Source organism: Malus sylvestris, chromosome 1 (genome assembly GCF_916048215.2).
Source record: "Malus sylvestris chromosome 1, drMalSylv7.2, whole genome shotgun sequence".
NCBI classification, from domain to species: Eukaryota; Viridiplantae; Streptophyta; class Magnoliopsida; order Rosales; family Rosaceae; genus Malus; species Malus sylvestris.
Window position 1 is genome coordinate 27,277,875 of NC_062260.1, and position 24,795 is coordinate 27,302,669.

Below are 24,795 nucleotides of genomic sequence, written 5' to 3' on the forward strand. Positions count from 1 at the left end.
AATTAAATTACGATCAAGTTTGGAGTTGATTTTTCTTGTAACTATTTGTTAATGCTATTGTCGTTAGGCGTTTTTGTCTTATGATTCGCAATGTTTAGCTCCGTTGCCCCACAAGAAGAAAGGTTCATTTCAATTGCGGGACTCAAACTTCTCCCCAAATGGCATGCTACTACGCATGTTTTCTTTTTACGCCATTTAGTAGCTTTGCCATGCCATTCCATTCATTTTGAGGTCCGAAAAAACTCAAAGAGACATTTCAGGCTCTCTCTGACCGCATTATGTGATTTACCAGCACTAATAATTAAGTCTATGAGATACCCGTGTAGAGTACAAACTTAGAATCGTTCCCAACCAATATACATTTTAAAAACATGACAATCTAATTTCCTCATAAGATTGCTTAAATGGTAAGGGAAAATAGAAAAAAATACATATATACCTATATAATAGGCAAATTTACTAACCAAACTACTATTAGACTTATTTTTAGCTTTGTTCCCTGTAACTTGATTTTCATCGTGGAGCTTGAATAGAGCTTGAGCCATGAGGACCATATGGAGGGCGTGGGCCAAGAAAACCTTGTGGGCCACGAGGAGCATGAGGTTGCTTCCTGAAACCTAAAAGTTATCACTTTACTTCATGAAACTCGATTTTGATCTTACTTTGTCCCTTGAAACTCAAAAGTCGTCACTTTACTCTATGTAACTTGATTTTGATCTCACTTTCCTTCATGAACTCAAAATTAAAGTGTTTTTGCTATTTTTCTTACCTTCATATTTTAGTGTGTTATGCAATATTTGTGAATTAAATTTTCTTGTTTCAATCTATTTGGCACCCTTTAATTGGATATGTAAGCTTTATACTCATGTCACATGAGTCATAAGTGGGCCTTAATTGTGCCACATAAGTAAACTTAATGATTATTTAACGAAAATATAGAAACAATCCAAAGTGGAGTGAGTATTAAGTTTTAAGAAGTAGAGTGAAAAATTTGAGTTTCAGGGGAAAAAGTGGATCGAAATCGACTTTCAAAGAGCAAAGCGCAAACTTTTGAGTTTCAGCGAACAAAATGACAAAAACGACGAAGGATGCCAGGTGGGAGGGGAAAAAAACCCTATCCATCTAGGAGCGTGGCATATAGTGTTTGGTGCTTCACGGGGCCATTCTACCCTCGAAACACCGAATCCCTCCCCGCTCCCCCTCGCTCATAGGGGTTTTTCTCCTGAGCTGCAATCTTCAATTCTTCACTCATTCGCACAGCTAAAACCTCCGGCGGGACTCGAAAGCCAAAAGCTTCAAAAGACCGGTATCGCCCTCATCAAATTGCTTAATCTCCGGTAAGTCCTCCACCACCTCTTCTCACTCTTCGAAGATTACACAACTCAATGAAGTGCTTCTGCTCGATTCATTCCGTTTCCCCCAATTTAGTCCCTCCAGTTTAATGGGCATCCTTCAATTTTTTAATACAAAGCATCTAAATTTATTTTTGCTTTCAATTCCTGCTGTATCGTTGGGTTTATCGGATTTGATAAGTGCTGCAAAGTTGCAGAGATAATGGGTACCAGTCATGAACTGTATATATCTGTTTGGTCCAAGGGTTATTCGAAAATTTTCGTGTTATGTTGTCGTAGTACGAAAGTTAAGTGACGGGTGCTTTCGCGGCGATAAGGGGGATAATGGGTATGAGTTTGTGGAGGAAACCTTGAAGACAATGTGGAAAAGTTCGGAATTTGATTCGGTTTTGGATGAGAAACATGGTGTTTGTGAATCTGAGAACCGCCCCCGGGAACATTTCTTGCTGCGACGGAGCTTTTTGGAGAATGCGAAGATTGATACCGCGAGGGTTCTTAAAGTTCTTAGAGAAGATGGACCTGGTTTTGATACTAAAGCAGCTTTGGGTGAGTTGCGTATAGAGGTTTCAGGGCTTCTTGTGAGGGAAGTTCTGTTTGAGATTTTGAAACAGATAGATTATGGGAGTAAAATGCGGTGTGCGAAGTTGGGGTATAAGTTTTTTGTGTGGTCTGGTCAGCTTGAAAATTACAAGCACACAGCAAACACATATCATTTAATGATGAAGATATTTGCTGATTGTGAAGAGTTCAAAGCAATGTGGAGGTTAGTTGATGAGATGATCGAGAAAGGGTATCCGACTACAGCACAGACGTTCAACATTTTGATACGCACTTGTGGTGAGGCAGGCTTGGCTAGGAAAGTCGTGGAAAGGTTCATCAAATCGAAGACATTTAACTATAGGCCATTTAAACACTCGTACAATGCAATTTTGCATTCCCTTCTTGTGGTGAAGCAGTACAAGTTGATTGAGTGGGTCTATCAACAGATGTTGGTGGAGGGTCACTCAGCAGATATTCTAACTTATAACGTGATGATGTGTGCAAAATATAGATTGGGGAAGTTGGATCAGTTTCACAGACTGCTTGACGAAATGGGTAGGAGTGGATTCACTCCAGATTTTCATACTTACAATATTCTTCTTCATGTACTTGGTAAGGGAGACAAACCGCTTGCCGCTCTTAATCTTTTGAATCACATGAAGGAAGAGGGTTTCAAACCAAGTGTTCTTCACTTCACAACGTTGATAGATGGGCTGAGCAGGGCTGGAAATATGGATGCCTGCAAATATTTTTTTGATGAGATGACAAAGCACGAGTGCATGCCGGATGTTGTTTGTTACACTGTAATGATCACCGGGTATATTGTGGCTGGGGAGCTTGAGAAGGCCCAAGTAGTGTTTGATGAGATGATCCCTAATGGGCAGCTTCCAAATGTATTTACATACAATGCCATGATTCGTGGACTTTGTATGGCAAGAAAGTTTGAGGAAGCGTGCTCCATGCTCAAGGTTATGGAATCCAGAGGCTGTAGCCCGAATTTCACTGTGTACAACACCCTAGTAAGTTATTTGCGAAATGCTGGAAAGCTTGCTGAAGCTCATGAAGTAATAACACGCATGACGGAGAAAGGGCAGTATACCCATCTACTTTCAAAGTTCAAGGGATATAGGAGATGTTAAAGTGGTAAAAATTCTTTGATTTGCAATATTTAGTTGCAATCTCATAAGAATAAATTTAATGATTCAGCTCGGTTAACAATATGTAGCTCCAGAGTATCTAAGTTATGTGTACCCACACCTTGTATCAGTTGTCTCTCGAGGAGAAAAGTAAAGCATTCCTTAATCATCTTCTTATCTTATTTTTCTAGTGCGAAATGATCCATATATACAAACAGCAGTTTTTAAGTGTTTTGCTTTGTTGTATGTTGCACTTATGCTGTCAATATACTGCTTACGAGAAGTGGCAACGCTCGCATTAGAACATAGATATAGTGCTGGAGGTTTCACTTAGTGTTCGAAACACACTCCCTGTGCATTCCCTCACCACCTCTCTTTCGACTTCTTGGTCTCTCTTTCCATGTCATTTTTATAATCTTTCTCAGGTTCATAAACCACCACACACACGCTCACACCCAGTGATACATTACAGTTGCACGTACGCATAGCTGCATACAAATTTCATTTCCAGTTACATGAAGCAATAGGTGGATAGATTGATAAATCAAAGCGTTGTTTTGCTCTGTGTATGTGAAAGACTAGATTCTCATGCTTGGAAACTGTAGCACCGTTCTGTTGGTAAGCAGTGAGGGTATGCAAATCAAGTGCATTGCTATCCTTATTGCATTTCTTTTCCAGGGACTCATTTGCTTTCAAGTTTCGAGTATGAGTTGCTGCAAGCACCATCTCCGTTCATTTCCCTTCACATGTATTGTTCTCGGTGGTAAGATTACGTGATTTCTAATGCTTATTAAAGCGTGTTTCTTTTTCTTGGAACTTATCAAGGATGTTTATGTTTCTATGAAATGCAATGCTAATTGTCTTCAAATATCACAACTCTGGTGTGGTTCACTTAGAGAACTGTAGGTTTTTCTTGGTCAACATATGCAGATTCCATTAATAAACCGAAGGCAAGGATCGACAGGGAGAACTGAAGTTTTTATCTGCAGATTTTCATGGCTGGTACGTATCGCTTAAGTTTGCAGTGTCAACACATAAATTAACAGGTTGTTGAACCATGTAATCTAAATTTGTGAAAATACAGACAACAACTGTAACTAAGATGCTGAACTGGAAGCTAAGCTAACATGGTTATACCTTAAATTGGGGTGTAATCCGAAATGGTGTAGCAATACCTCGTACAATTCCGCCATGGCAATACCTTTACTTCTCTCATTCCTCATGAGAAAAAAAAACGCTTGAAATTGTGGACAATTTTGTATTATTTTCATTGTCACTCTAGGGGATTGTGTAAAAGTGTTTTTAAAATGATTGAAACACTTTTAAAGAAAATATTTTTAGGTTCCAATCAAGATGCACTTGTATTTTTACTAAGAATTGGTTTAAAAAAAACATTTATACCAAAAATGCTTTTAGCTATTTTAAAAGCACTTTCAGACGAGTCTTATGACACAACGAGTACGTAGGTTTTTGTTGCTTTCCAATTCCAACACATACTGATATGACCTCTGCATATAACAGAAACCACTCTAAAAATCTCATTTTGCACTCCAAACTTTTTATAATTAGAAAGAAAAATACACTTGTGAGAAGTGTAGAATGAAATTTTTAGAGTGCTAATAATAGTTCCCTATAAAGAATATTCAGTATTTTCTGCAATCATCATATAATTATAAAATTTAACTAAAATCACCGGGAAACGGATCCTCTTCGAATCCCTTCCTCCTAATCCACCAAGTCCGGAGATCCGGACCATTGAAATTTGATTCAATGACTAAAGTTATTATAATTTTTAAAGTAGGCCCCAGTTTGTAGCCGTTTGATCAAATTTCAATGGCTTGGATCTCCGGACTTGGTGGATTAGGTGGAAGGGATTGGAGAGGATCCCTTTCCCTTTTTTAGGGGATTTTCTTATGTATAATTTTGTGCGTTTCGCATGCGGGGAAAGTATTTTATTTCCAACGCAAGAATCTATAGAACCGGCTATGGCTGGCCTCCTGCTGTTTGTAGTTATTACAGATTAAGCGTCACAGCCTAACCAAGACAAACAAATAACAACTATAAAAAGGAATTGGATCCCCTCTTGAGCAAATGGTGGGATCCTCATGATCACACAACACGGGCAATTGGATTTTGATCCAACGGCTACAATTATTATAACTTTTAAAAGGATTTCCCTGCCTGTTTGTAGCCGTTGGATCAAAATTCAATGGTCCGTTTTGTATGATCATGAGGATCCCCACCCACCATTTGTTCAAGAGGGGATCCAATTCCCTGTAAAAAGTGGCTGATTTAACCACTAAATATTTTCTATTTAGATTGTATCTCAATTGAAATACTGCTGGAAATAACAAGATTATATATCCTTTTCACCTGCCCTCTCTTTAATAAAACCAAATATCCCAATATATCTAAATTTCCCAAGGTTGCAATCAAATACAAAACTTTCAGGCACCAGTCACAGGATCTGACAATTTTTTGTACGACTCATTAACTCGACACAAAACGACATGAATTGCAGGTTCTGGGTCAACCCGTTAACAAGTCAGGTCGTTATCGAATCACTCGTTAAAAACCCGATAAGATAACGGGTATGGTATGAACAACATCTGTTTGTCAAGTCTAGACATCATGATAATTTCTTACATGACTCGTTAACTAGATATGAACGACCTGTTAATGAATTAGGTCGTTATCGGGTCACTTGTTAAAAATCCATTAAGATTTTGACACAACACAACTTGTTAAGATAACAAGTATGACACGATAGCGACCGATCACGACCCATTTGCCATGTCTAGTCATTAAACATGGTAATTTCTTGCATGACCTGTTAACTTGATACGAAGACATGTTAACGAATCAGATCGTTAATAAGTCACCTATTAAGAACTTGTAAAAAGTTTAACACGACACGACTCATTAAAATAACAAATATGATCCAAAAGAGGCACAAACACGATAAACACAAGCCGAATCGCATGAAACAGGTCTCCCATATTTACCAGCACATACTCATAATCGTATGAAACTCGTTTTACGCAGCGTGTGCAAAAAGGCATGGGGGATGACTCAACAAAATCATTCATTTCCAGCTCAACGCTAACATAAATAATATAATCCAATGCTTAATTTCAACCAAATCCATCTCAATAATTGATAAAATAAATAAAATACACTGGATTTTTGTGCAATAATCAATCACATTCGTACCAACAAGAATCATGAAATCATGTTCATGGATTTCCTTTTCAGGTGAGTGCATGGGGCGTGCCCTGGCTCAGTAGGCGCCACAAATTATGACGCCAACATATTCTTCGCACCTTTTTCCTAATTCCATCAATTGACTTGGATTTCGATGTGAGCGTAATCATATTTGATTCTGAGTTCAAATCAGAAGACACTCTCATTATAATTAAAATAGAATAGCGTTTGCATAAAAAAAAATCTTATCAACTGATGCGGATACAATCACATTTGATTTTTTACATTGAGTTCAAATCGGAAATCACTCTCACCGTAATTAAAATCAAATTAAAATAACATAAATATCGCTGCTATAAAATAAATCTTATCAAATGATGTGGACGTAATCACATTTGATTTTTTACACTAAATTTAACAAAAAACACTCCCACCATAATTAAAATCAAATTAAAATAAATCATATATAAAAAAATCTAACCTCTCTACCGAAGCCATTTGCTTAATTATTTGCTTAATATTATCAAAGTACATCCATTTGCCCCTTTTTATTTACATCCCAATCCCATGAAATTAAACAAAACATTATACATAACTATATGACAAAAAAAAAGTAAAAATAAAACACATAACTGCCATGAGGGATAAAATTTGGTAACTATATTTTACTTTTTGTCCTCCTTCTTTTCTTCTTTTTTATCCTCCTTCTTTCCATCTTTCTTCTCATCTTTCTTCTCTTCCTTGGCTGGTCCGACAGTTACTATGTCCACCTTACCAACCTTCTTCAACTTCTTCACTACGGCCACCGGATCCATCAGTCCTACCACTGTTAGCTTCTGGTCCTTTAGATCCGCGGCGATCGAATCAATCCCTGTTCACCAAATCACCCAAGAACAAAGTAAATAAGAGAAATAAAGAAAGCTTTATTTAGGTTTAGTATCAAAAGCGCTTTCGACAATGTTTACAGAAAAAGTTAGAACTATTTCTGGTTCTAATAAAAAAAAGCACTTGTTTTCAGTGAGAACGCTTGTGAAAATAAGTGCTTTTTGGATATATTTAAACAATTGAAGATGCAAACAAAACTTGAAAAAAATAAATGAATAGAAATACCAATAATATCAGCGGCAGCTTCAATGGCTTTCTGCTTTGTTTTGTCATCGGTCATGGTCAGAACCTTCAGGACCACCTTCTGCTGCAAAATTACAGAAAAAATTACAGAAAACAAAAGGAAGGGTTATGCTCTATGTTCTGAGGTGTATATGTATCTGTATCTGCATATACTTGAAGGGATTGTAATTTATAAAATTTAATCGAAAAAAAGAAAATTAAAGTTAGAAAAGCACCTGAGCCATATTGCTGAGAGAGGAGGAATGGAAGAACACAAACAAAAAGGAGAGAGAGATTGAGATTTTGTGATTTGGCCGCTTTTTTATAAAGGTTTAGTGGGCCTGGACTTGGGGTTGGGTTTGGGTCTGAATTCGGGTGGGTCATGCATGAATGCGAGTGAGAAGTAACATCCAACAGAAATGGTTCCTTAGGTACAGTTTGGCCACTTAAGCCATCTCCAACCGATGGGTTTAGGAGGTCAGAAGTTCGAAAATAGCTCGAAAAACGTTTTCAACCGATGGCCAAGTCAAAGGGCTCGTGGGCCCCATTGAAGAAAAAATGGCCAAATGACCAACTGGCTGGCCCAAACCAGCCTGCCAGGCCCAATATGTTGACTTCATATTTACATTTTTTTTACATTTTTTTTTTACAAAAATTTAAAAATTCTATTTTTTTTCCTATAACTTTTTAAGTCATTAAATAACATTAAGTAACATGAAACAATATTAAACAACATTAAGTAACATTAAACAACATAAAAAAAATTAACAACATGGAACTTAAACAACATTTTTAAAGCATTTAACAACATAAAAATTATTGACAATCCATAACATAAAATTATTGAAGTAATTTAATTTAAGTAACCATAGTATATCAATTACAATAATAAATTATGTTTGCCCCTTGAACCCTTGGTTGAAGATGATTTTTTTTCATATGGCTATGTTTGGCCTATGGTCCTCTGGCCCCTCGATTGGAGATGGTAAAAAATACGATCATGCACTGTTCATTAAAAGATTAATTTCTTGGAGGGCTAGAGGGCTAAAACGAGTCATCTGACCCTCCTTTGGTTGAAGATGACCTTACCATTAGCAAAATAATTTTACTACATAATGTTTTCTTCTTTTTTGTAGTTGAATGAATTTAAATTTCAAGATAAAGAAACATGCAACTTGGAGCCCAAGACCTCATTACTTTCAAATGACCAATTAACTTTGTAGAAGAAAAACTACGACATTGTTTTACCTTTGAATGTACATATTTAAGTTTCATAGTATTTTCTTGCCTAAACGACTTAAAAATGGTGTACTCGTCGTTGGAAACTTAAAAGTTTTGACTTTAATATTAACCAACTTAACTTTTATTTGTGTCGCTGAAAAATCTTAATAATTACTACTTTACCAAATAGCATGTACATGAACAATTGGATATGTAACATCACTCATTAATTTGGGGCTATCGAGTTCCCTTTTCAAATTCAAACTTCTGCCCCAACGTGCCCATGAAGATGAAATGTCCAATCCAATTCCACTTTGGGGTTCTAATTAGGCTTATTTACACTAATCGCATTGGAAACTCAATCCTTCTCTTACTTTGCCCCATAAAAATCAAAATGTATCACATAACTCTTTAAATGTTTATTGTGTGTCTCATTCTACCCTCTGTCATTAAATTTTGTTAAATTTCCGTTTATTTTGCTAACATGTCATGCATGTGACTCACACATCAAACGAAAGAGGGAAATGTGGAAAAAGAAAAGAAATCTATTAACAAAAAGAAAAAGAGGTATTCATCAATTCCTCCCCTGAACTTGTGATCATTGGCCAATTTCCCCCTCAACTTTAATTTTGGCCAATTTCCCCCCTCAACTCTCATAATTAGTCAATTTGCACTCTACTGTTAATTTTTTTTTAATTTTCCATCTATTCTTTTTTTTTTCTTTCAATCTTTCTAATAACTTCCAACAAAGTACTAAAATTAACATAAACTCACCTGCATAATATAGGGTAAAATGTACAAAAACATAATACAATTAGTATGTGATATGGGTTGATTATAAGAAAAAGTTATGAATAAGGTTTAAAGCATGTAGAAGAAGAAATAATAATCCTAAACTCATGGATCAAACCTATTTCAATAAAATGTGTTATTCTTAATAAGGAGTCGAAAATTATGAATTGACTAGCCATTTTTGCATTAAAGCTCGATTCTCCACAATTTACTTGAACTTAGCTTTCACTTTTATAAAGAAAATTGTATTCACATACAAAAATGTACACATCAATCCTTTTCGTTATCAATTTTGTATAGTAAAAAATCAAATAAAATTACTCTATACTGATTTATTATGACTAATAATACTATCTATGATAAATTGTGAAATTCTAAATTTTAATCTATTTGTAATAGGATAAAGACATAGAAAAATGATTAACATACATCTTATTTAGTTTCTTACACACTCTTGTTTACTTATGATCAAATTAAAAAATTAACAGTAGGGTGCAAATTGACTAATTATGAGAGTTGAGGAGGGAAATTGGCCAAATTAAAGTTGAAGGGGGAAATTGACTAATTATGAGAGTTGAGGGGGGAAATTGGCCAAAATTAAAGTTGAGGGGAGAAATTGGCCAATAGTTACAAGTTCAGAGGGGAAATTGATGAATACCTCTAACAAAAACCATTGGCTAGGATTGTTGGAAATTCAACAAAGTGAGACAAACATTGAGTTTTATAAGGTATTGATGTAAGTCTTCTAATCATGGCATTGGAAACTTGGCACTCAAGTTGGCTGGGGCACACCTACTGGAAAAGATAATGACTTTTTTTGTTGCTCTTTTTCAAGATTCTCTTCAACGCACAACTTTTGGCTTGGTCTCAATTATCCAACTTTATTATTTCATTCCCACTCGTATCGTGAATGTTCAAACTGCAAGTAGGAAGCTCAATATGCTTCCCCAAGTGTAACGTTTGATTAATCTAACTTAAGTCCAAAACTTAATTACTTTTTGAACACATATAAGTGATTCAATTGTTTAAGTTTGAATAAGTTATCTAATTCACGAATTTCAAAAATCAAATTCATCTAATGATATAGAATATAAGTGATTAGTCTAACTTAAGTTCAAGACTTAATTACTTTGAACATATATAAGTGATTCAATTGTTTAAGTTTGAATAAGTTTTCCTATTCACGAATATCAAAAACCAAATTCATCTAATGATACCGAATGTAATCATGATGATTTAAAATTTTAAATCTAGTCTCAATTAAAATTGACTACCACTTTGACTAAATTAACTAAATCATACAAATACAACTCAATAGTTTTAAAGGGAAATGGATCATGCACACATTCTTTTTTACTTTTTTAACACTCCTATTTTTTATCGTTGAGTTGAACAATCAAGGTTTTAAAACTCTCACGTAACTCGTACACAACAGATTCTTATTTTAAAAACTAAAAATGAAATGAAAATCAAACGAATCCTAAATCTTAAACTCCATAAAAAGAAATGAACAACTCAAATTTAAACCGTGAGACAAAAAAAAGCAAGCGAAAGGAGCTCAAAAAACAAGTACAAAATTAACAAATAAAAAAAAAAGAATTAATCACATGATAGCACAAGCATGCGGATTGTCGTCGCTAAAAAGCGAAGCAATGGCCTCGTCGGATGCGACGGCGACGGAATAAACCGACGGAGTGTGGAAGAAGGTGTGGACGCCGGTGGTGGTTTGGTTCTTGTAAGTGTCATAGTAATGGTTGACAATGTAGGTGGGGTACTTGTAAAATGAGGCAAAGTGAGAGTATCCAGGGAAAGGCCATGGCTCTGCTGCTTTCCCAGCTTTCTTAATTGCCTTCACCACTTTCTTTTCCTCCAATGCATATCCCCTCACTATTATTTTCTGGATCTCCATTTCTACTTCCACCTCTTCCACGCCTGTTAAAATTGTAGATTACATTTTTTTTAAAGTAAAATACAAAATAATAAATTATAATTTAAAATGCTGAGTAGGTTCAGGTCTCACAAAAAATAATGTTTGTTTGAAAGCGCCCTTAAATTGGCTGAAAGCGTTTTTAAGAAAAAATATTTTTGAGTTGTAAAAGCACTTCAAATGCTTTTTTATATTTCGCTTGTATTTTTAATTAAAATGAAAAATTGAGGGAGATTAAGACGTTAATAAAAGAGATACTAAACCGTGATTTATATACGAAACGACTTATTATTTGCTTATAATGTATTTCCAGTTCTATTGTTCCAAATTGCAGTTAGTTTGCAGTGGAAAGAAATACATAATATGTGACTCAAAAGCTAAGAATAAAAACACCCTGTTTATTAGGTTGTGTACCTTTCAGTTTGGAGAGAGCTTTCTTCAACTTGGAAGCACATCCTTCACAATCAAGGTTTGGAACTCTCACCTCCACAATCTGCAAAATCTATACATTGTCAATATATTTTCTTATTTCCGCAGTGATGACTGTGTGTTTGCGTATGTGTGAGTTTTTACATCTAACCGCGGATATACATTAGTATCACCCTATCTCACAGTCTCACTAATAAAGTATTGAGTGAGATAAGTTGATGGTAATATATTCTCGGTTACGCTCAAGTTTTTATCCAGTATAAGAGAAAGAGAGGGAGGGGGGGATAGAGAGAGAGACTCACAGACATGGTTGTGTAGCTCCAAGTCTCCAATGAAGGTATCAAGAGACCACAACTCTAGTATTATATATGCAGGAGGAGACCCAACACACACACACACACACACACATATATATATATATATATATATATATATATATCTAGCAAGCATGAGAAAGAAGGTTCACGCGTGGAGTGGGAAAGCGTGAGTTTTGGTAGTTAGCTCAACCTCCAAAGCTAATCCTCTTCTTCTGTAATCTGTATCACTTTAACAACACAGTCTACAGTGCATTTTTCAATTGTTTTGACACGCTCCAAGGGAATGATGGACAACACTAATCAAAACCATCATTTATCTCCCCATTTGTGTATGGCATGGGATGTAGGACCTTAATACTTAAAAACCAAGTGGCCCAATCCAACAGTACTTGTTTAATTGGCTTTAATCCTCGATAATTTTCTCCGCATGACAATACATTATTGGACTGGAACGCTACAAAACCAGTAAATCAGTTCTATGTTGATCTCCTAAAAGCATCTAGGAGCCTAACATACAGGTAAAGTCTCTGTCTAAAATAGGTTCTGAACTCCCCAGTGGCTTTTGTTTTTCTGTCTCCACTGCCTACAAAGAACAGAAAACTGCATCAGCTTTAGCACTTCGAAGAGAATTTCACAGCATAACAGAACAAAACTGCTTTCGTTTTTCAACACAACTTTACAGAATCTCTAGGAATCCGCAGCTTTAAAGTTTAACTTTGGAGAAACATCAACAAAAATGAACAAAGCTCTACATACATACATACATATAGAGGATTGGTAGGCCTAGTCTGTAGGCGTTAATATGTTGGAATTGATATCTTATGATAATTTTATTCTCTTCATTCAGGTCAGTGTTATGTCTCTTCAAGATCAGAGGCTTTACCATTGCCATAATTTGTAACGCCTCTCTTCGGGAGCATAATGATCGTGACAATAGTTTTTTGAGGAAGAAAAGGTTTTTGGTGCTGGCCCTGCTGGCATCCATGGACAGATACTTACATCTTACCGGGGTATATTATGTGTAAGTATAACACTCATCACGTGACTCAAGCGAGATAATTTGTGACGTCTCAATGTTTTCAGGCTTTGCAAATTTACGAATTAACATGAACAAAAAAAAACACAAGTTGGATTATAAACACTAAGCAGCTGGTTGATATGAACTCGGAACCGATTAAGGGGAGTGATTTTTGCATCCATATTTTCACCTCTTGTACATTTTGATGAATAAATCAACAGAAAATTATTGAAAAAAAATTAACAAAAGTATACACGAGGTCAAAATAATTGCGAAAATCACTTCTCATAGTTAATTGTTTTAGCTTCAACAAATTTTTGGTTAGATGGGGGCCCAAAGTTGCAAAAAATAAGCCTGGTTCTGGTAAAGCCATCCATGTTCTATTGTCTAATTTCAAAACAACGATGATGTTACTATAATTTGATGTATGGTTTTAAGATAATGTATAAAAAGGTAACAATTTTTTGCTCTACCTCCACAAATATGAATTCAAGTCCAATTTAGAAGGGCCAAAAGGCCCATAACGCCATCTGTCTCACATCCATTTTCATTTGATGTAATAATACATCAAATATAAATTATTGTTGCTAGAATTAGAGTAAAATAAACACAATAAAACAAATAATTCAAAGTGTCGAATTGCCAACACACAACTAAAATTCCTAAAACAAATGCATGTGAACAACTACTTTTGTTTGGATTTGAAAAATCGCAATAAGAAAACAACTTTCAAGCAAACCAACTTTGTCTTCTACAAAAACTAAAAAATTTCACATAAGCTTAAGCAAGTGCATAAACAGTTCGGAAAATGATTTCTGCACAATTTTGTTTCTTCTTCTTCTGATACACTCTCGACGGTATAAAATGAAAACAAGACTATTTGGTCCCTACTCAGTTGGAAAACGTCAAATATCTACCCTACAAGTTATGGTGAAAATAAATACTCAAGACTAGTTTGTCCCTACTCATAGAGAGTTTGGTATCAAATTTTGGAGCAAGTCTTGTAAATATCCTAATGTCGGTAAAATAACAAAAAAAATAATACTTGGTTACTTAAAAGATGAATACGAGTTCTTACTCAAAATTGTTTGTTATTGATACATAGAACTTCGTGTTTATGATAGATCATTTAGTCATTAAACTGTATAAAACAGATAAATAAAATTTATAAAAGCATTACGAACCGTCAATATATTTATAATAGATTGGCTAAACGATTTTAGTTTTAAATTTTTTTTTTTTTTTTTTGCAAAGATAAGCTTTGTAATGTGATTTAATGAAAAGCACCCGGTACTGTTCACTTTAACGAAAAACCACATTTTTACACTAAAAAGTCAATCCTGGTACTATTCATTTTACCCTTTATTTTGTCCTTATCATTAAAACTCAAAGTTTTCAAGCCATTTTCATTGATTTGAACACGAAATCTTTTTAATAGTGTTCTTATCCATCATTGAATAGAGTTCTTACTCATAGCCAAGCATTGTTATAACAAAAATATGAAGCAAACAACAAAAGAGGAGCCACATGGTCATGTGAAAAAAAGTAATGTTAGGTAAACTACATTTGTAGACAAAATTTGTAAATTAAATGATGTGTCATCAATAGGAATAAACACGTTTATCAATATTTAAGTAATAATCCAACATCAATTTTCCTGTCATTTAATTAACAAAATTTTATTTATAAATTTAATCTCTTTAGCGTTACTCTGTAAAAAAATATACTTCCTGTGTTCGTATTCCTTCCCCCAACTCTCATCTATCTCTTTCATTCTTTCTTCCTTCAATTGTTTTCCCTTTTCTATACAACTTTTTTTTAACCAACTTTCCCTTTTGTCCCAGAGTATGATTCTTTCTTGTCTTTTTTTTTTCCTCTTATCTGAACGGTCACAGTTAAATTAAGTTAACATTTTATATTAATTTTTTATAAAATAAGAAAGAGAAAACAAAAAATGTGAGAGGAGAAAATAAAAAAAGATAGAAAAATTATGGAAGAGAATCATTAGTCCTTCTCAGTCTCCGATCTACAGCTAGTCGTACCAAATTTTTCTAATTACCAAAACAATCCTTTTCAATTCGGTCATTTCTTCATTTTCTTAAGCAAGTACACGATCTAGATCTCATATCATACTTTTCAATAAGAAAACAAATATATGTGAACAACTACTTTTGTTTGGAATTGAAAAATTGCAATAAGAAAACAACTTTCAAGCAAACCAACTTTGTCTTCTACAAAAACTAAAAAATTTCACATAAACTTAAGTAAGTGCATAAACAGTTCGAAAAATGATTTCTGCACAATTTTTTTTTTCTTCTTCTTATACACTCTCGACGGTATAAAATGAAAACAAGACTATTTGGTCCCTACTCAGTTGGAAAACGTCTCATATCTACCCTACAAGTTACGGTGAAAATACACGCTCAAGACTAGTTTGTCCCTACTCATAGAGTTTGGTCTCAAAATTTGGAGCAAGTCTTGTAAAAATCCTAATGTCGGTAAAATAACAAAAAAAAATAATATTTCGTTACTTAAAAGATGAATACGAGTTCTTACTCAAAATTGTTTGTTATTGATACATAGAACTTCATGTTTACGATAAATCATTTAGTCATTAAACTGTATAAAACAGATAAATAAAATTTATAAAAGCATTACGAATCGTCAATATATTTATAATAGATTGGCTAAATGATTTTAGTTTTAATTGTTTTTTTTTTGGCAAAGATAAGCTTTGTAATGTGATTCATAATATGAAAGATTATGATAATAAACATAAAACTTCATGATTTGAACACGAAATTTTTTAAATAGTGTTCTTATCCATCACTGAATAGAGTTCTTACTCATAGCCAAGCATTGTTATAAAAAAGATATGAAGCAAACAACAAAAGAGGAGCCATATGGTCACGTTACAAAGGGTTATGCTAGCTAGGCAAACTAAATCTGTAGATAAAATTTGTAAATTAAATGATGTGTCACAAATATGAATGAGTACGTTTATCAACATTGAAGTAGTAATCCATCATCAACTTTCATGTCAATTAATTTACAAAATTTTATCTATAAATTTAATCTCACTAACATTACTAGTAAGAAAGTCTACTTTGAAAAATATTAACCATTCACCTCCAAAATATTAACCATTCACCTCCTGTGTTCATATTCCTTACCCTACCTCTCATCTATCTCTTTCTTTCTTTCTTCCTTCTATTATTTTTCCTTTTTCGGTCAAACATTTTTTAACCAACTTTTCTTTTTCTCAGTCTCCGATCTACTGCTAGTCCTACAAATTTTGCTAATTACCAAACAATCCTTTTCAATTCGGTCATTTCTCCATTTTCTTAAGTAAGTTCACGATCTAGATCTCATATAAGATTCTCTGCCTCCGCCTCTCACACATCTACTTTCAGCATTAATTCAACTTCCACGCTCAATTAACCAACCAAAACTCAACCTTTTCTCATTGGCTCCCAACCAAACGCACCAACTTCATCTGCTCCATACAGCTTCAACCAGTCAAAACTAAACCCGACCCGTTTCAGGAAACAAGTTCTTCCTCCTACCCAGTTGACCAAATCCCTGGATTTTTTCCACCTGTGAAGTCAAATCTTGGTTCTCAGAGAACAAGGAGGGCGAAAGGATAATTGAGAGAGTGTTTGCGGAGAAAAGGGATGAGAGAGAACGAAAGTACGCAGAGGCACTACTTGTACACTCACTTCACTGAAGCTATCTTATATTTGCGGCCATTTATGAAGTCACCTGCGAGATTTTCCGCTGTCTTCGTCTTCCTCCTCTTCGGCGCGTTTGTCTGTACGCGCCTTATCAACTTCCCTGTAAGTCTTTTTGCTCCACACTGTTTCACACACCTGTTTCCAATATTCATTTTTTATTTCCTGGTTTTTTTATTAATAGTTTTTCTTTTATTTTTTCCAAACATTGATAATTTTATTAGTTAAAATAAACGGTCAAAAATCAAGTAATATTTTTATATTTTCTGTTAATCTAATTAATATAATATTGGATTATTTTTTAGTAGTTTAGAGTCTTTAGACTATTAAGGACCATTTTTGTATTTATAAAAATATCATTTTATAAATAAAAAAATTATTTTCGACTCACATAGTTGAATGGTACAAGAACGAAGCCTTGAAAAATCAGCAGCAACTGCTAGCGAATCACGAGCGAACACATATCCAAGTAATTGATTTTTTAATCATATCTTGAACACGTGTCCATCTGTAATTCGCAGCAAGAGCTGCTGCTGATTTTTTTAGCAGCCAAGCTTTCTCCATGGTATAAACGTAGTATCAACTGCAAATGGTAATGTCAAGAACTGGGAAAAAGGCCAGAAGGTGCGAAAGTCAAACGACGTCCGTCAAACGGCATGAATCGTTGTCGTACGTCGTGAGAATAATGTAGGGCTGCTTAACATTTGCCGTGACTGTCGGTTAACGTGCTGTTATAGCATGCACTGATGGGACGGCCCAGGGTTTGCTGCCCCTGAATCTCATGTCTCTTATGTGTCACTTTTATCATATTTTGTTTTTCAACTTAACCCTAAATTAACACTGTTAAATTTTTCATAAAATTAATTATATTACCAAAAATTAAATGTTTAAAAAACCAACGGGAAAATAATTTAGACTCCCGAGCACACACAACACACAACCCCATCACCGTTGTCGCTCCGCCTTACCGCCGGCGAAGCTTCCTTTCTCTCTCTCTTTTCAAATCCTGCACTAGATCGTGATTCCAGCATGTCAAAGAACAAATATTCTATCAAAGTTTGATATTTGGGATTCAAGGAGGATATTAAACCGATGCTTCGTCGGTGGTGAGCAATGGCAACCACCAGACCCACACCCAGATCAACCCAACTTTTAATTTCATGCTTTCTCTTCTCTTTCCCCGATTGAAAGCTGGAAGCCCCAACTTCGTTTACTAGCTTGAATTTCTCCATTATCTAAAACAAGTCAAGGGTGATGTCTCCTCTAGTTAAATCTTCATTTCATTCAAATGGATTAGGACAAAGGAGAAAAGCGAGTGGGGGATGCCTGAAGGGGTGGTTGGCTCGAAGGTGAGCTCTGGGAGATCGAGTGAGGAAGGTTGAAGATCGTTTCAGATTTTTTTTTTACTTTTTAAAGAAAATGTAATATATTTTTAATTATACGAAAAGTTAACCGTATTAGTTTGGAATGAAGTTAGAAGACACGTGTCAAATAAGAAGGGAGAAGCACGTAGGGTGGTGTCTCACCTCACTCCTGACGTCTATAAACTGGTGCACCTATACCTTTTTTTTTCTTCTTTCTTTTCAATTGACGATAAATGTGCGTCGTTAATCCAAATTGACTAATTCACCCCCAAAAGATTATTTTAATCCAATCCTAATCGTGGTGTCAACTGCACTGTTCTTAGAAAAATGGACAAATAATTATTTTGGTCCAACTAGTTTGGCAAAGTTTCACTTTGGTCTTTATAGTGTCAGTTGTTGACATTTAGTCATATACTAATGGTGACGTGGAAAAACTTCATTTGCGTAAGTTTATCTTATATTGTCGGTCTCAAACCCGAATAAAAAATAAGAAGGAGTGCGTCAGGTAGTCAACAGTCGGAATTATGTTTTTCACGTTGAATCCGTATGACTAATTGTGACATAAAAAATGTTGTTCTCGTCGTTAGATGACAAAGGAATGCATGCTTGTTGGTGTTGTGTTGGCGTAAAAAATGTTTACCTCTTTTAGGTTATTGGTTATACTGTTTGACATAAATCTTTGCTTTTGCGTCGAATGACAAACAGACTCTAGTTGATACTTCGCAAGGATCAGTAGTAACGACCGGAGCATCCCAAAAGCACCCTCCCGAAACTCCTAATATTCCCAAAAGTCCTCCACCCAAATTGGAAATCCTACTCAACTGCACTGCCTACAACCTCACACGAACTTGCCCATCAAACTACCCTACCACCTTTAGCCCAGAGCAAGATCCCGACAGTCCATCACCACCACCTACGTGTCCGGAGTACTTCCGTTGGATATACGAGGACCTAAGGCCATGGGCCCTGACCGGGATCACAAAAGACATGGTACAGAGTGCCAAGCGTACGGCCAATTTCAAGTTGGTGATCCTCAATGGCAAGGCTTACTTGGAGACATATCAGAAGTCGTTTCAGACGAGAGACGTTTTTACATTGTGGGGGATCCTACAATTGTTACGGAGGTATCCAGGGAAAGTGCCTGATTTGGAGCTCATGTTTGACTGTGTTGACTGGCCCGTCATCTTATCAAGGTTCTACAGCCAGCCCAATTCCACGGCTCCACCGCCATTGTTTCGCTACTGTGGTGATGACAGATCACTCGATATTGTCTTCCCTGATTGGTCGTTTTGGGGATGGTATGATTTCTTGACCTTTTCTTTTTCTTTTGAAATCATGTTTTTCATTGGTACAATAATTCATAACCTTAGCCCTTCATGGCTTGTGCTACAAGTTAAGTGAACATACTGCTAATCTGTTAGTAATGCTAATGAATTTATTCAATTGGGTGCACAGTGCACCCTGAGTATCAGTCCAACGAATCACAGTTGAGTGTATTGCCAAATGTAGGTTGGTGTAATTTTATTCTTATATCCGTTCAAAAATGGTACCTAGGTTCCCATTTCGTTTTGTAGGTCGGAGATCAATATAAAGCCATGGGAGCTTTTGTTAAAGGACCTAGAGGAAGGCAACAATAGGAGCAAATGGATAGACAGAGAACCGTACGCTTATTGGAAGGGAAATCCATTTGTTGCTGAAACCAGGAAAGACCTCCTCAAATGTAATGTTTCCGAGCAAACGGACTGGAATGCTCGCGTTTATGCTCAAGTACCGTCAACCATTTTCTCCTTTGTTTAATTGTTCCTATTGTACCTCTAATCTGCCTTATAGCAATAGTACCGTTAACCAATTTCTCCTTCGGTTAACAGTTCCGACAGTTGCTGCTTAGTAAAAAAATTCAGACCATATGTAGCAATAGTCAAGAATCTGACAATGTTTTTGAAAAATAAATCGCAGGATTGGTTTAAAGAATCAAGGGAAGGATACAAGCAATCAGATTTGGCAAGCCAATGCGTTCATAGGTAGAAACATCCAACTATCAGTTGGAGTTTAATTTGGCTGAAACTGCTTTAATTATTGTCAACATCTATGATCCAGTTTGGCCATTCTGTAACTAATTGCCTGACTTCTGTTTCCTCTATGCACAATCATTGCAGGTATAAGATCTACATAGAAGGATCTGCTTGGTCTGTGAGTGAAAAATACATTCTTGCATGTGATTCTGCTACCTTAATCGTTAAGCCCCGTTACTATGATTTCTTCACGAGAGGTTTGATTCCGGTGCACCACTACTGGCCCATAAAAGATGATGACAAGTGCAGATCTATTAAGTTTGCTGTTGACTGGGGCAACAGTCATAAGAAAAAGGTAATAATTTCGATTGTTAGGCTTTTTCCGCAGATTTCCATATTTGTTTACGTATTGCATTGGTTTCTTCAGGCACAATCCATTGGAAAGGAAGCAAGCAAAATGATTCAAGAGGATTTGAAGATGGACTATGTGTACGACTACATGTTTCATCTGTTAAGCGAATACTCAAAGCTCTTACAGTTCAAGCCCACCATACCTCGAAAAGCGGTTGAGCTCTGCTCGGAGGCAATGGTTTGCCAAGCGCAAGGATTAGAGAAGAAATTTATGTTGGGCTCTATGGTGAAGGGTCCAGCCGAGAGGAATCCATGCGCCATGCCTCCGCCTTATGATCCGGCGTCTCTTTTTGCATTACTTAGGAGACAAGCAAACTCAATTAAACAAGTGGAAACATGGGAGAGGAGTTACTGGGAGAATCAGAGAAAGCAATCATAGAGATAGGGTTACGTAGACTGATGTATACAGATGATTTTCCATATATATGTTCCATCCATGCAAATGGAATTCTATACAAACTAGGACAGATGGGATATTATTAAATTATGATATTTTTAGTGGAATTGAAAGAAAATTAAAAATACATATTACTGCTCACTCAGGCCAAGGCCGGCCCTGAGGAGGTACGGAAGAAGCGATCGCCTAGGGCCTCACATTCTGGAGGGCCTGATTCAAGTTGCATGCATGACATTGGCACCTAAAATATCACTCACATTTTCCAGCATCTTCTTTTTCTTGAATTAATTCAGTTTAATGTACAAATTGAATTATCTAAATTTTTGATCGTTAGATCGGATGAATTAAAGAATATCGAAAGACAAAACTTAACAATGTGGGTGTGTGCCCTAAAAAAATTCAAGCTCAACCATTCAAAATAAAACGATCTTACTATTTCGAGAAATAAGTACCACCACTTAGATCCGTGGAATTTGGTTTCCAACTACGGATTTAGAAACATGGTTTTCCACAAAACTACGAGGACTCCCAAAAACTAGTTAACAAAGATTGTAAGAGAATATACAGACATTCAGAGCCAAAAGTAATTTTTTATTTTTAAAGAAAACTTTGGCGGTATGAGGGAGCCAAAAGTACTACTTGTCATTGTACGGATCGGATAATTAACCTCGGGGATACGAGGGAGCCAAAAGTACTACTTGTCGTCGTACAGGTCCGATAATATTTTTCTGTCAACCGGGTCATAAATTTATAGCCATTTGAGTTTTCAGACAAGGGCACTATCTTTATCTTGCGGCCATTTCATGGAGTCGCCTGCAAGATTATCTGCCATCTTCGTCTTCCTCTTCGTCCTCGTCGGCGCGCTTGTTTGCACACGCTTGCTCAACTCCTCCGTAAGTAATCATATATATCACTATCTGCCACCATTGTTTCCAATATTCATCTTTTACTTTTGTTTTTATTTTATATTTTCTAATCATGAAGAACGTACAAGGCAAACGATGTTTGTCAAAATGACATTAATCAATGTTGTATGTTGCGAGAATATATGTTCCTCGGGAAATAACTTACTTCTAAAGGGTTTATACCGCTCATTTCTCTTTTTAAGAAAAAATTTGGTAAGGACATTGTCTAGTCAAAATACAACACGTGTTACAAAACTAGAGTGATGTATCCTCTTACGTTTTAACTAAGCAATGTTCTTGCCAAGTGGAGATACCCATCCCACAAGGCTTTATCTTTCTTCCCTCTTCTAAGGCTGAAGGCAATCAACCTGTTACATAGAAGTTTTTTCTAGCATATGTTGCAAGTGTATTCGTTAATGTTAACTTCATAGGTATTATTGGGCCACATATCGAGTAGAGTTGATTATTAAAACCCTTCTAAATTGCGCTCCAACTATTCGCACTCCCTGTGAGTGTGTTGTCGTATAAGATCAGTCATTACGCTCTCTTTAGGTTTATTGGTCTATATAGCATTTTACTGATGAGCTTTGTTTGCCTGTTTCTCCATTTTTAACAGACAGAGACTCTAATTAGTACTACTTCATCCCAAGTACCTATATTAACCACCAAAACTTCCCAAACATACCCTAACAAAACCGGTCAAATTCCCCAAAACCCCTCGAGCCAATTCGAAATCCCACTCAACTGCACAGCCTACAACCTCACAACTACCTGCCCTTCAAACTACCCTACCACATTCCACCCGGAGCAAGATCCTGATCGTCCGTCATCGCCCACATGTCCGGAATACTTTCGTTGGATACACGAAGACCTACGGCCATGGGCCCACACCGGGATCACACGGGACATGGTGGAGAGGGCTAATCGGACGGCCAATTTCAAGCTGGTGATTGTGAATGGCAAGGCTTACGTCGAGCAATATGAGAAGGCGTTTCAGACCAGAGATACTTTTACAATATGGGGGATCCTACAGTTGTTACGGAAGTACCCAGGGAAGGTGCCGGATCTGGAGATGATGTTTGACTGCGTTGACTGGCCCGTCATTTTGTCAGGAGATTATGACGGCCCCAACTCCACTACTCCACCGCCGTTGTTTCGCTATTGTGGGGATGACAGCACCCTTGACATTGTCTTTCCTGATTGGTCCTTTTGGGGATGGTAAGACTTCTCGACTTTTTCCTTCTTGTTTACTTAGTTTTTTTCGTTGATAATTGGTGAGATATCCCCCTCTGAACGTATTCACTCATCGTAATCTCTTATCATGTTATGTGGTCATGTAATTACATAAATGGGAGTGTGTCCTTGAGATTGTCAAGAATCAGGAATTAGGGTTTAGGTCTGATTCACGGCCCAAAGATCGTTAAAAGATGACATGTAAGTCACATTCTTACTTGTGTAGGGCTGAAATCAATATAAGGCCATGGGAGACTTTGTTAAAGAACCTAGAGGAAGGCAACAAGAGGAGCAAATGGCTAGATAGAGAACCTTATGCTTATTGGAAGGGAAATCCAACTATTGCTGAACACAGGCAAGAACTCATGACATGCAATGTTTCTGACCAGTATGATTGGTATGCTCGCCTTTATGCTCAGGTACTTTTTACCTAATTATATCCATCTCATTTTGTTACTGTTCCAGTTTTACCATTGAGACCAAAAGTACAGAATCTGACATTGTTCTTGAAAAATCAACGCAGGATTGGTCTCGCGAAGCACAGGAAGGGTTCAAGAGATCTGATTTAGCAAGCCAATGCGTTCATAGGTACAGTTTATGACTGCGTGTTTATTGAACTTTCGACATTCCTAATTGCACTACTTTGCTCATTCCATGCACGATATTGCAGGTACAAGATCTACATAGAAGGCTCTGCTTGGTCTGTGAGTGAAAAGTACATTCTTGCATGTGATTCTGTTACGTTGATAGTAAAGCCCCGTTACTACGATTTCTTCACGAGAACTTTGATGCCGCTGCACCACTACTGGCCCATAAAGTATGATGACAAGTGCAGATCTATCAAGTTTGCTGTTGATTGGGGCAACAGTCACAAGAAAAAGGTACTGTAATTCAATCATTACGATTTTTCTCCAGATTTCAACATTTATTTTTCTTAATATCATTGCTTTTCATTGTTTTCTTTAGGCGCAAGCAATTGGAAGGGCATCAAGTAAGTTAATTCAAGAGGACTTGAAGATGGACTATGTGTATGACTACATGTTTCATCTTTTAAACGAGTACGCAAACCTCTTACAATTCAAGCCTAGGATACCTCAAAAAGCGATTGAACTCTGCTCGGTGGCAATGGCTTGCCAAGCAGAAGGATTAGAAAAGAAATTTATGATGGAATCTTTGGTGAAGGGTCCTGCAGTCAGTGAACCTTGCAGCTTGCCTCCGCCTTATGATCCGGCGTCTCTTTTTGAAGTGCTTCGTAGAAAAGAAAGTTCAATCAAACAAGTAGAAACATGGGAGAAGAATTATTGGAAGGATCATGAGCAGTCATAGAGAGGGTTATATATAAACACATACACATAGATATATATGATATGTACTGGTGTATACAACTAGTTTTGAGTACCTACAACTTAACCTATCTTATGATTACTCCTTTCTAAATATTATTAGCAGAAAGATTTTCCACTACAAGAACAACAACAAAGCCTTATTCCATTAAGTGGAGTTGGTTATATGAATCCTAGAACATCAATACGTTCAGTTTTACATCAAGTCTTTTGTTAGCTCCAAGTACTTCATATCTTTTCTTAAAGTCTCTGTCGAAGTCTTCATAGGTCTTTCTCTAAACAAACATATCTCAATTTACTTTTTTCTTTTTTTTTCTTTTTAACTTGTCAACTTAATTCCAATCGTGAATTTTCGA

The 24,795-nt window shown here is 36.1% G+C and overlaps 5 protein-coding genes across 7 annotated transcripts; 3 read left to right on the plus strand and 2 right to left on the minus strand.

The window, feature by feature from the left end:
- Positions 1-1,176: 1,176 nt before the first annotated feature.
- On the plus strand, positions 1,177-3,197 carry LOC126615970 (pentatricopeptide repeat-containing protein At1g55630-like). The gene has a single exon (XM_050283929.1). The coding sequence runs from the start codon at positions 1,568-1,570 to the stop codon at positions 3,029-3,031; it is 1,464 nt and encodes a 487-aa protein (XP_050139886.1). The 5' UTR covers positions 1,177-1,567; the 3' UTR covers positions 3,032-3,197.
- Positions 3,198-6,718: 3,521 nt separating this feature from the next.
- Positions 6,719-7,670, minus strand: LOC126615980 (heavy metal-associated isoprenylated plant protein 39-like). Of its 2 annotated transcripts, none has more exons than XM_050283936.1 (3): positions 7,576-7,670; positions 7,343-7,424; positions 6,719-7,103 (listed from the first exon to the last, which is right to left on the minus strand). In XM_050283936.1, the coding sequence occupies exons 1-3, from the start codon at positions 7,582-7,584 to the stop codon at positions 6,898-6,900; spliced, it is 297 nt and encodes a 98-aa protein (XP_050139893.1). In that variant the 5' UTR covers positions 7,585-7,670; the 3' UTR covers positions 6,719-6,897. The 2 variants fall into 2 exon arrangements, with proteins under 2 accessions (XP_050139893.1, XP_050139901.1); XM_050283944.1 differs by having other exon boundaries at positions 7,343-7,421; positions 7,576-7,664.
- Positions 7,671-10,815: 3,145 nt separating this feature from the next.
- Positions 10,816-12,173, minus strand: LOC126615996 (heavy metal-associated isoprenylated plant protein 31). 2 transcript variants are annotated; one of them, XM_050283956.1, is made up of 3 exons: positions 12,015-12,173; positions 11,694-11,772; positions 10,816-11,284 (listed from the first exon to the last, which is right to left on the minus strand). In XM_050283956.1, the coding sequence occupies exons 1-3, from the start codon at positions 12,156-12,158 to the stop codon at positions 10,956-10,958; spliced, it is 552 nt and encodes a 183-aa protein (XP_050139913.1). In that variant the 5' UTR covers positions 12,159-12,173; the 3' UTR covers positions 10,816-10,955. The 2 variants fall into 2 exon arrangements, with proteins under 2 accessions (XP_050139913.1, XP_050139919.1); XM_050283962.1 differs by having other exon boundaries at positions 12,011-12,098.
- Positions 12,174-16,314: 4,141 nt separating this feature from the next.
- Positions 16,315-21,085, plus strand: LOC126616014 (uncharacterized). Its single transcript, XM_050283968.1, has 6 exons — positions 16,315-16,879; positions 18,844-19,436; positions 19,713-19,905; positions 20,095-20,159; positions 20,295-20,505; positions 20,578-21,085. The coding sequence occupies exons 1-6, from the start codon at positions 16,718-16,720 to the stop codon at positions 20,938-20,940; spliced, it is 1,587 nt and encodes a 528-aa protein (XP_050139925.1). The 5' UTR covers positions 16,315-16,717; the 3' UTR covers positions 20,941-21,085.
- Positions 21,086-21,465: 380 nt separating this feature from the next.
- On the plus strand, positions 21,466-24,644 carry LOC126616026 (uncharacterized). Its single transcript, XM_050283975.1, has 6 exons — positions 21,466-21,851; positions 22,480-23,081; positions 23,323-23,515; positions 23,620-23,684; positions 23,767-23,977; positions 24,063-24,644. Exons 1-6 carry the CDS (start codon positions 21,762-21,764, stop codon positions 24,420-24,422), a joined length of 1,521 nt encoding a protein of 506 aa, XP_050139932.1. The 5' UTR covers positions 21,466-21,761; the 3' UTR covers positions 24,423-24,644.
- The last annotated feature ends 151 nt before the right edge of the window (positions 24,645-24,795 follow it).

Bases quoted from the DNA above. Each gene is read 5' to 3' on its own strand.
- LOC126615970 (XM_050283929.1), top strand. From the start codon at position 1,568: ATGAACTGTATATATCTGTTTGGTCCAAGGGTTATTCGAAAATTTTCG.
- LOC126615980 (XM_050283936.1), bottom strand. The intron at 7,104-7,342 runs GTATTTCTATTC...TTTGGTGAACAG, and splicing joins AGCTGCCGCTGATATTATTG to GGATTGATTCGATCGCCGCG.
- LOC126615996 (XM_050283956.1), bottom strand. From the start codon at position 12,158: ATGCTTGCTAGATATATATATATATATATATATATATATATATGTGTG. The intron at 11,773-12,014 runs GTCTGTGAGTCT...TAGATTTTGCAG, and splicing joins ACTTGGAGCTACACAACCAT to ATTGTGGAGGTGAGAGTTCC. The intron at 11,285-11,693 runs GTACACAACCTA...CAATTTTAACAG, and splicing joins AGCTCTCTCCAAACTGAAAG to GCGTGGAAGAGGTGGAAGTA.
- LOC126616014 (XM_050283968.1), top strand. From the start codon at position 16,718: ATGAGAGAGAACGAAAGTACGCAGAGGCACTACTTGTACACTCACTTC. The intron at 16,880-18,843 runs GTAAGTCTTTTT...AATGACAAACAG, and splicing joins CGCGCCTTATCAACTTCCCT to ACTCTAGTTGATACTTCGCA. The intron at 19,906-20,094 runs GTACCGTCAACC...AATAAATCGCAG, and splicing joins ATGCTCGCGTTTATGCTCAA to GATTGGTTTAAAGAATCAAG.
- LOC126616026 (XM_050283975.1), top strand. From the start codon at position 21,762: ATGGAGTCGCCTGCAAGATTATCTGCCATCTTCGTCTTCCTCTTCGTC. The intron at 23,082-23,322 runs GTAAGACTTCTC...TTACTTGTGTAG, and splicing joins GATTGGTCCTTTTGGGGATG to GGCTGAAATCAATATAAGGC. The intron at 23,685-23,766 runs GTACAGTTTATG...ACGATATTGCAG, and splicing joins GCAAGCCAATGCGTTCATAG to GTACAAGATCTACATAGAAG.